At 44.5% G+C, this 10,813-nt stretch overlaps 1 protein-coding gene across 1 annotated transcript in view; it reads left to right on the top strand.

Annotated features, from left to right (window-relative positions):
- Positions 1 to 126: 126 nt before the first annotated feature.
- TRAF3IP2 (TRAF3 interacting protein 2) overlaps positions 127 to 10,813 on the top strand; it is a 19,359-nt gene continuing 8,672 nt past the window's right edge. The window contains 7 exon segments of the mRNA XM_010177373.2: positions 127 to 198; positions 201 to 246; positions 487 to 1,242; positions 4,392 to 4,581; positions 6,823 to 6,998; positions 8,445 to 8,533; positions 10,523 to 10,591. Coding sequence (XP_010175675.2) covers positions 127 to 198; positions 201 to 246; positions 487 to 1,242; positions 4,392 to 4,581; positions 6,823 to 6,998; positions 8,445 to 8,533; positions 10,523 to 10,591 — 1,398 coding nt within the window.

Below are 10,813 nucleotides of genomic sequence, written 5' to 3'. Positions count from 1 at the left end.
AAGTTCCAGAAATCCCATAAAAGCGTCTGTTTTGCGCAATGTGATTTCCAGAACTCTAACCAGTATTTCTTTTCCAGTCGCTGAGAAAGAGTTATTTTGGGATTATTTCCTGTGTGAAACTGTACCATGTTCACAAAAGTACTTTCTCTTGTTTTCCAGTTTGCTGGAAAATCCTGGCCCTGCAGTGAGGCAGCTGACTCTCATTTCCAGTGCAACTACGAAACTTGGAAATGGCCTCTGTGTCAGGTTAGTCCAAGTTATAACTCTGTGCTAGTCGTGCTCCAGCTAACCCTCTGCTTTCTTGCTTTGTCAAAATTCAGCCAGACCTCTCTTGCTGTTTTCTCCCTGTCTTTTTAAAAAAAACATAAAAAATATAAAAAATATAAAGAATATATATTGCTTTTCAGTGTTTGAGCTCACAGTTGCTGAGTGTTGACTGTCGACAGGCATTTGTCTGTACAGTGTTTCTTCTCCCATTTTTTTCAGGCACTTTTGTGGGTCGAAGCATACCAGTTGAAGTAGATGAATCCATGCCATGGTCCCCGCTTCCCGAACGTTTTTTGGAAAAGGCTTTGCAGCCTTCTGGGGAGGATATGAAGGATGAGGAGTCCCAGAGATCGTGTGTTGCTCAAATGCCTCAGCCTGTGGCCGATCCATCATGCCTCTGCAGAGCACCAGCACATCATCAGTCAGCACCGTCCGTGGAGCTGGACAGCAGCTTATGGTCAAAATATACCGATCCTGATGATGATGGACGCTTCTGTTCCCCCGGTGAATCAATAGCTGGAGTAGTTCCCTCCAAGATGCATCTCGTAGCTATGGACAAACCAGGCATGCAGCCAAGACCACAGCTTTCAGCGGACACTGGGCATAACTCCAATAAATCAGAGCAAAGCTTGTCTAACGCTCCCAAGGACTCACTGGAGGAGAGCAGCCAAGGGAGGTCACAGTCACAGCAACCCTCAGCAAACAGACCCCTAGCAGAACTGGGGACTGTGGACACAGGGTACAACTCCCAGTCACGAGACATCATGGGCATCAGGCACCTGGAGCCCCCCTTACCACTAGTGTCTGTGCTGAACCCACAGGACCTCCCAGGACCGCTGATCTCCAGAGAGTTTTTTGTACCTGAGCATCAGCAGTGCCCTATGTGCCAGCGCTTGCCCCATCCCAACGCCTCCTCACAAGCTCATGGCTGCTTTGGGCACCACTGCCCAGCACAGCAGCACCCCCAGGACCCATGTGAGTAGTAACGTTCACCCCACAGGAGGTTTTGCGGGTGTATCACAGCCATCATTCACCAAGCTGGTGTTTTCCCACTGTACTTAATGGCAGTGCACAGCATGCAATTATTAACCTTTGTAAATATCTATTTGCAGGCCATTTTATATTTCCAGATTTTTGGGTTATGTAGCTGAACCCTCTGATGCAGAACCTCTGAGCCAGATAAAAACTTAAAGAGCTCCCAGTTATTCATCAAATGAAAGCTAATGATTTTTGCCTAGAAACTAGCCTTTGTCGGTCACGCTGAGCATGCACAGCATTCTCCTTGCTGTTATTTCATATTCTAGTCATTTCCTTCCTCCTTGCATCAGTCATTCAGCAGCCTCCTATACCGACTTAATTCCTGTTGTTTTCATAGATTTCCTTGCTCCCACTTGGACCCTCAAAGTTGAGAATTTCCTGCCAGAACCAGGACAGGAGGTTACCCTTGATCTCTGTAAATAGTATCTCCCAGCATTTTGACCAAACTCACCCATGTGTTTTATTTCTATGTGAAAAGAGCGTGACATCCATCATCCTCATTTTCTTCCGTTGTCAGCTGAAATGAAAGCTCATTACTTAAAATGGAGCCCGCTCAGCTGCTGGTGATTGTATCACTGAACACTGATGTGACTCCATCAATATGGGTGTTTTGGCTCTTGGAGAATACAACACAGTTTACAGCCTGCTATTAATTAGTATTCCTTTCCAGTCTCTGAGATTTTTATCTGTTATGAAGTGAGCTTTGAACATTCAACAGCAATATCATTGTTTTAATATAATTTATATTACACTAGACTCAGGAGACCCTGACCTGTTTTGGGCTGGCTTTGTAATAAAAAGATGTAGGCCTGTTTTGATAACCTCTTTTTTTTTTTTAACCTTCTGTTGACTCCACAGCAATTTATATAACATCTATTGAAGGAGTTTTGTCATTCCAGCAATGTGTTATAATTAGATACATGACAGAGAGAGAGTGTCAGAGCCTCAGTTTTCACCTCTGATCTTGGGACTTTGTAACAGGGAAGGGACTACAGATGGAGTTTCATCAGAGACTACAGCTGAACATTTGCAAAACATCCTCTGGTTTTCTGTCCTACCTTCTCCTTTCAGTTCAGCTTTAAGCAGACAAAGGGCTGGTTGCACAACACCCCTCACTTTTTACCTCCACTTACCTCCTCCACAGGCCAGCATCGTGAGAAGTAGGACATTTACTGAATGAGGCCATTTTGTGTTAAAGCAGGAACTCTGAAAGGCTTTCTTTAGAAAAAACCACTAGCATTTCAACCATATCCAGGGGGCAAAAAAGAATAAAATAAACTCAGATGGCTGGAGCAGATTTGGTCAGGACCAAGAAGCTGGCAAGGGTACTCCTGTTTCTCACATGGCCGGTACAGTGTAAATCACCTCCTGACAGCTCCTTGCGTTTCAGATAATTGTTGGGCAGTGGCGACCCACAACAAAGCTCTGCAGTTTGTGTGTTGCAACACGCCTCTCCTGGGGAACAGCGAGAGCCTGGATCGTGCCCGTAGGCTCTAAGCTGGCTCTGGACACCTGCTATTTGAGATACAACAGCAAAACTGCTTCTGAAGTCAAAGAAATCCTCGCAGCAGTGCTATGTGCCCAGGGACCACTGTTTCAGATATTTACATCTGAGAGCTGTTGGTGTGTGCAGGCACACACGCTCGGCCGTGCTGTGCTTCTGAACAGCACTGGTCACACCCATTAAAACACTGGAGCATCAGATAGATCCAAAGGAAGCTGGTGAAACATTGGCCAAAAAACCTGTAAACCAAATGGAATCTCTCACAGCCCTGCCCACCTTCCCTAGAGCTGGTCATCAGGAATCCATGAGAAGACCACATTTACTTTCAGTTTTGTTTTCCCAGGCTCTTTCGCCCTGTCCTGTTGCAAATACTTAAGAGGGGGAGCAGGAAAATCTAAAACAATCTCAACAAACATGATGTTGCCAACTCACAATTTCATCAGGGATCTCTTTGTAGCTGTGGGATTGGTTGGGGTTTTTTTTAAAGTATTGGCTCCTGGAATTGGACTATTTCATCAAAGCTTTTTTTTCTTTCTTATTTTTTCCTTCTTTTTTTTTTCCTTCACTTTTAAAAAAATTCTAGGCCTCATGGCTGCTAGGAAAAGGAAAGCATGACCCCAAAATAGCTAAAAGGATTTTTAAAAAGAGTCTAGGAGGGGGAAAAAAAAGAGTGTTTGAGTACTGCAGCTTTCAGAGCCAGCTCATAACACCATAATCATGCAGCGCTAATAAGCCCTGCCAGGCTGGACTTTGATCTGTGCACAGCAGCTTGAAAGTGCGCAGAGCTGCTGCCTAATGAAAACTGCAAGCAAAAAGACTGTAAAAAAAAAAATATAGTTTTCCCCATTTGGGAAACAAACAGCTTACATTGCTTTCTCTTTCACTTTATGCCAATAGTTCCACTATATGTTAGTTATTAAACAGCATTCTGTGTGCGCAGCTAATAACAGCAAGGTTCTTTAGAATTACTTGAGCAAAATTCTCACTTTGGGCTTCCCCTGCAGCCTCCTGGATGGCAAAAGGAGCAGAAGCAAGGCCTTAAAAGGTCACTTAGGCAGAAAATTCATGCAGGGTGAAGTAACAAACAAGAGATTATTTTTTCTCTTTTCATTTACAATAATGACAGTCTGTTTAGCCTTGGTGTTGCAAACTGATTTGTTCCAGGATTTTGCATCTGCTTTCATGAGAACGTTGCAATGATTCATTTTCACAAGTTATTGCCAAAAAGAAATTAAAACAAAACAAAACAAATCAACAACAACAAAAACCAACAAAAACCACTGAGGCATGGTAAGAGCAGGGACAAAGCAGCCCTGAATGTTTAACCATCAGTTGTCCCAACAGCCCAACCCAGGGCGGGGATCTGAGCCCTGCCTTATGTGAATGGGAAAAACGAAACTTCAGACTGCGAATCGTTCCTTTATCTGGCTTTTTTCACACTGAGATACCTGCAAATGCCTCCAAACTGCTCAGTTTCCCTAAACATGAAGGAGGACGTTCCTGGAAAGGAATAAACACAAACTGAGGCAAAAATGTATTGGCTGAAATGACAGTTGCTGCCTTTATTTCCCCCCCCTCCCAGATGGCAGATCTCCTTACCAACATTTTGCACACATATCGCAACCACTTCCTCCTGTTCCTGGACCTTGCATGAGAGTTATCCGCCCGGCCCAGCAAGTCATCCCAAATTACTCAAACCTTCGTGCTCCCAAGGGCACTGGAGACCGACCACCCCAGAGGACATGCTCCTCCCCTGGTCCTCCTCGATTCCCGTAAGTATGCCTCGGGTGGGGTGGGGTGGGCTGGGCTGTGCGCGGTGGAAGCTCCTCTGATCTGATTTTGCGGGCTTTCAACCAATAATTCTGAAGCCTTGTAATGTTAGCATGTCCAGGCTGTAGGGATACATGTGAGATGCTGGGTAGTTTTCTTTATTTGCTATTTTACACCCAGGAGGGGCCTGACCTTACCCTAGAGAACTTCAAAGCCGGATACCCGATCTGTTGTTACAGCGCACCCTGAAAGGCACGCATTAAGAAAGATAAACGCTTGAAGGTTAAAGGGATGAGAGGCTGAAAAATATCTCAGTTGAAACCTTAGAGCTCCCCTGCTTGAGAGCAAAGGTCAATTCAGTGGCTCAGTGCAGTCTTCAGCCTTACACTGTAGCAGCCAGGGACGCCTCAATCATTGGCTTCCAGTGATTTCCTTCTTTCCTCTTCTGTAGAGCAGAGAAAAGGGAGAAAATCTCGTCCGTCACTGATATGTCTCTACCTTGCAGTTCGCAGCCTTTTCTACCATTTTTCATATAGTAATAAAACGCCACATGTCTGGCACTTTCCATCCAGGGCTTTTTGACTGGTTTTCAAATATTAATTTAGCAGCTCTTATATCTCTCTCCTTATAAGTATGTCGTTAACAGATGGGAAATACTAGCCATGCAGGGTTTTCTTCAGACTTAGCTACCTGAAGGCAAATTGAAGCTTCAGGTATTGAGGACATCTGAAATCAGACTGTTTGTATTTAAGTGCCACAATATTTTCAGAGGCACTAAACTTACAGGCATCTGTGTTTGAAAATGTCCACTTATGTGACATGGTCTTGGCAGAAAAATGGGAGAACAAGCGAGACAAAAGAGGGCAGGTGACTGAAATATATTGCACTGCTCTGGCCTGTGAAAAGTTAGGGACTGTGACAGAAAAGTGACAGCAAGATAAGGCAGCACCTGCAGCAGAGATAATTGCGCTGAAGGGTTTGTATGACAATGTAAAAACACCAAGGAATAGTGGTTATCCTTTGCAGTAGTAAAATTTTAAAACAGACTCTTAAGTTTTGGCGCATTTGTTAGATAAGGTGAAGTTTTGGGAAGATCTGTAAATTAGCCACAGGCCGTTGGTGAGGTATGTGTTGCTTTTCTTGATACTTTCTTCTGCTAAAAAAAATGGAGAATACGTTAGGTCTGTCCTGCAGCTGCATGGCTGGTGTTTGCATGCTGACTCCAGGAATGGCAGCTATATGTTGGTAATATTTGCCTATAGAGTATTGTGTAACAGAAAACATCTGTACCAAAATGAATAAACCAAACCTTAATGTGACAACAGAAAACATGCTGTGACCAGCTTGTCATCATTCATTTAAGGAAGGCAAAGGAAAAAAAGAGAGTGGGCTTGATTGACTAAACATCACTGCTCTGTGGGGAAAAGCTCTCGGAGAAACCTAACACTCGTCCAACAGACTCAATCCAGCAGATTCAAAGCACACCTCATGTAAAAATCTCTATAGATTCCCCTTCCCATTGACTTCGACTGTGAAGCCAAAGTGTAGTAGGACAAGAACTGCTAAGCTTCCTAAAACCATCCCTTTCTCTCTGTTACAATGGAGAAGATGGTAGGCAAGGTTATTGCAGGTCCAAAGTGCAGATCCCTGACATGAGAAACCCTTGTTGGGTCTGCTGTTGCTGGTCAAGAAATTAACTTTGTTCCCTTTAGCAACACTTTGAGTTTTGTCCAAAACCGGAGACCTTCCAAGCTGTGCCAGAGCTGGAGGTGGAGTGCCCTCATACCCCCGTTTTTCCCAGTCCCCACCTTGCGCTGTGCCTCCTGGACTGCACGGGGCATCCTGAGAGCATCTGAGGTGCCTTTAGATAATGGGAAGAGCCTACCCAAGTGCCACCCTGCTCCCATACGTGGATAACAACATCTACAACACAGCATTAGTTCTCGCTCAGAAACTGCCTGTGCTTCTGCTAATTCAAACTGAACAGCCTTCAGCTATGAGATGCGTTTATTTCCTGTGGCTTATGTTGCTACTGCTATAAACTACTTCTTGTGGTAGACTGTCACCAAGGTATCCATTCAAAAGATGTTGTAAACGCCAAGCCAAGCATTTCTGCAAGAACTTTTCCTAGCTAATATGCATATAAAGTTCTCAGTGTGTTATTAAAAGAAAAAAAAAAATAAAAATCAAAGTTTTGCCCGAAAATAAATATTTTTTAAATCCTCACTTGTTTTTCTTTGTAGAAATCAGCTATACCACCAGCTACCTCATGGTCAGCTGCCCCCCAACGCATGTGGCCCAGATGAAGCATGCTGTTCTCCTTCAGACAATTTTCCTTCTCCAGCTGCTGTCCCGAGACCTCTCAGTAACCCTGCAGCCAAGGGAACTCTGAGAACCAGCAATTTGCCGGAGGAGTTGCGTAAGTGGTTAGCAAATTTGTTCTGTGCAAGATTTTACAGCACAGCCTGACAACTTTAGGTGGGAAAGCACCGGGGGTGGGGGGGGCGGGAGTGGGGAGAGAAAGCAGGGGAATGACATTAAGACACAAAGACAACAAGAAAAGAAAATACCGAGTGTCATCACATCTGTAGGGTGTGAGCATTTGTGTTTGGTGGGATGGAATTATCCCCTCGAATCCTGAAAACATAATTGTCATTAATTGCTTGTTATTTTGTTTACAAAAAACAAATACTGTTTAGATTGCTTTCATGACTTCTTGCTAAACAGGATGTCCCTTTGAGGCAGGAGGCACTGAAGCTTACAGTAAAGGACTAATAACAAACAAAGCCCTAGGAATAAAGCATTTCTGCCTGTCCCAAACCAGACAACTCGCCTCGACCGCAGTTTCTCCCTGACCTGCTGAGTGGAGAGGACTTTGGGCCAGGAGCCCGCACTGAGAGCTGAGGGCAGCACAGGCGCTGGCTGAGGTGCTTCCCCTGCCATCAGCCCCTGAAACGCTTTCACCCTTCAACTCTTACAGGAAAGTCAGGTTTCAGAAAACTGGCTTTCTCCTTAACACCGTGCGGGCTAGCAGGTGAGATGTACCATTGCTGAGGACCCTACACATCTCTCCTGAGGTTCTGATTTCTCCTTTATTCTTCATTTTGCATGTCACCTTTCAAATCCAGAGAGCTGCGTCTCTCTGGGCTGTAGGAGTGAGATACGACACCGGATACCACTCTTGGACAGACCCTACTTTATCAGTTAGTGTGTCCTAGATACAGGAATTACTGGATAAAATTGTGACATTTGTGATACACGCACAGCTGGATTAGATTAGCCAGCTGGTTTCCCCTGACCTGCAAATCCGTGATTCTTTAGTTAGCAAGAAAACTCCTTCCATGACAGCAAGGAGAGCTGAAGACATTGCTGTCATCAGCCATCCATCCTGCCTGCACAGGAGGTTAATGCTGCTGTAAGGTGAGGCAGTACAGCATGTGTAAGGGCTCCTCCAGCTCTCAGGCAGATCAATGAAGCCTGGGGAAAAGCTGTGCTGGTTGCAGCCGGTGCAGGTGGCACGAGCTCTGGGTGAGGGCCCAACCTCACATTTGCCAATGGGCTGGGGAAGAAGCAGCTCTGGCAGCAGGGCAGGGCGAGCAGCAGCCTGGTGTTACCCTCCCCAGCTTCCACAGGGGCATTTGCCAGCGGCAAGGCAGTAGGAGCTTAAATCTAGACCAAGGTTTCTGTACAGGGGGTTGAGTTCAACACCAAGCCACTGTGCTATCTTGCATCCATTTTGTAAACAATCCGAAGAGACGTAGGTGAGCAGAAGCTGCAGCATGGTGGAAAAGGAGGCTGTGAAAATCTCACCCTCCAAGTGGTGTATTTTAATGCATCACATACTCATACAGACTCTCTCTCCTAGGCAAGGTCTTTATAACCTATTCGGTGGACACAGCAGTGGAGGTTATGAAATTTGTGAACTTCCTACTTGTAAATGGATTTCAAACTGCTGTAAGTATTCCTTCCCGAGAAAATGGCTTTTAACCAGGGGTGAAAACAGACATTCTTTTAAAAAGCAGAGGTGATGCACTGTCCATTTAAGTGTTGTTGTGTTTATCATCACATTTTGCAGGTTAAAGAATATACAAATAGAATGAACTAGCTTTAGCTTTAAAAGTTGTAACTCAAATGATTTGCCTTTTCATTTGCTCATATTTTAACTGAATTTTATGCTTTGAAATGTGCTTTAATTATGACCCTGGAAAATTTCATTTAGTGGCACCAAATACCAGATGGGTGATAGTATGAGGTTTTGTGAACTATTCCATTAACATTGTCTCATATTTGATCTGCAATATCAGTATTGAAAAAGGTCAATTTTCATGTTCATCCCATCCCAGCTCTTTTCTGCAATGCTATTACATCATTGGTTCTTCAGATGTGAATACCTTTCTGCTAAAAAATTATCAAAAAAGTGAGTGTATTTCACACAATTTAATGAAACAGCCCATCTCATGGTTTCATTTGCTTTGTTATACTTTTAAAAAGGATTCTAAAATCACTGGCCTAAAAGGGTCTGTGTCCTACTGTCTAATCCCATAAACCATCCAGATTTTCATTTAACTTCTTGTGAGTTTGCTTCATCATAATGGCCCTCTCTAAGGGAACCATCCACAGAGGCTGTAGGATTCGGTGTTCATCAAAATATTGATTCATATTTTCTTATTTCAAGTGCATATGCTACCTGACCCCTCAACCTTCACTTTTTGGCTTCAATTCAGGAAAGCATTTAAGCAAGTGGCTATCATTAAACTAAATGAGACTCAGTGGGGGGCTTTGCACGCGCTTATTTATTTTCATGAATCAAAGATTTTTTCCAGAGACTGCAACTATACTTCTCTCCAGCAGTTCTGTACTATGACCAATTCATAAGAAAGCTTTGGGCACCATAGAGGTATGGAGTAGAAGGCTCATTAATAGCACCTTTGCTGGACAGTCAGTTCTTGGAGCCTGCTGCAGGATCATGAATATAGCAAAATGGTCCCAAAGCAGGGAAACAAATAAGCTTTCTGCTTTCAAAAAGGGAAAAAGAAAGAGTTGAGAGCAGAACATGACTCTTCTAGCAAAAGCTTGGAGAACTTAATACTTACCCCACTGGTCACAGTCATTGATTGCCAGTTTCTGGGGTTACTGAGTGTGCAGGGAAGTGGTCGGTGTTGGTCATATTCAGTTCTATGAAGTCCTCCACCTCTCTGCTGTCACTGAAGTCTGGGTTACTGCATCCAGTGTCAGTGACCCGGCTGACTTCTCACCGCACACCCTGAAAATTTAGTTCAATATGAAGCTAAAACTTCACATTCAGTATGTAGCCTCGAAGCCAGAAATAGTAGATATTTGCAGCTATACAGATAGAGAAGATGGGCAGCCATCCACCTTCTTGAGGTGTTTAGAGAGGCAAAAAAGCCATTTTGCAAACATCACATATCTCACATTCACTGGTAGTGGTTGTTTCTTGTTCTGTTGAGCAAAACACACCCGGGAGTTGGGAGTTGGCCAGGCAGGGTGGCCAGCTGAGCAGTAGCCCAGCGTTGTGCCTGCAGCAGCTCCCCTCCACCTGCCTGGGGTGCCTGTCCAGCTCGACTCTGGACTGCAGAGAAAGGGGAGGAGTTGTGCATGCACACATTTCTTTCCTAAGGGAATTAGACATGCACGTTAGAAACTAGGGAATCATAGAATGGTTTGGATTGGAAGGGACCTTAAAGATCATCTCGTTCCAACCCCCCTGCCATCAGCAGGGACACCTTCCACTAGATCAGGTTGCTCAAAGCCTCATCCAGCCTGGCCTTGAACACTTCCAGGGAGGGGGCAGCCACAGCTTCTCTGGGCAACCTGTTCCAGTGTCTGACCACCCTCACAGAAAAGAGCAGGTGCCTTTTCAGTGCCACCAGGTGGGGAGGAAAGGTGAAAGGATGTTCACCACAGACTTTCATTCTCTTGCAGATTGATATATTTGAAGACACGGTACGAGGTATTGACATCATTAAGTGGATGGAGCGCTACCTAGGTGATGTATGTAAAGGCAATTTAACCTTGTTCATGGCAGAGGTGACCTGAGGAAAATGGTTGAATTATTCTAATAGCAACAGGAGCAGAACTGAAATGCAAGACCCCACTATTGTCTTCCCTGCCCCTACAGAAATGGCAGAAGCCTTGCAGAGATACCACAGGCAAAGCTCACTCCTTTATCTTATGGTCCCAAAGCTCGCTCTTAAGAAATGAAGTGCTAATCCT

This window comes from Antrostomus carolinensis, unplaced genomic scaffold (genome assembly GCF_000700745.2).
Source record: "Antrostomus carolinensis isolate BGI_N321 unplaced genomic scaffold, ASM70074v2 scaffold16691, whole genome shotgun sequence".
Classification (NCBI taxonomy): domain Eukaryota; kingdom Metazoa; phylum Chordata; class Aves; order Caprimulgiformes; family Caprimulgidae; genus Antrostomus; species Antrostomus carolinensis.
The sequence above is the reverse complement of the archived record's forward strand: the minus strand, read 5'-3'. Positions and strand labels throughout refer to the sequence as shown.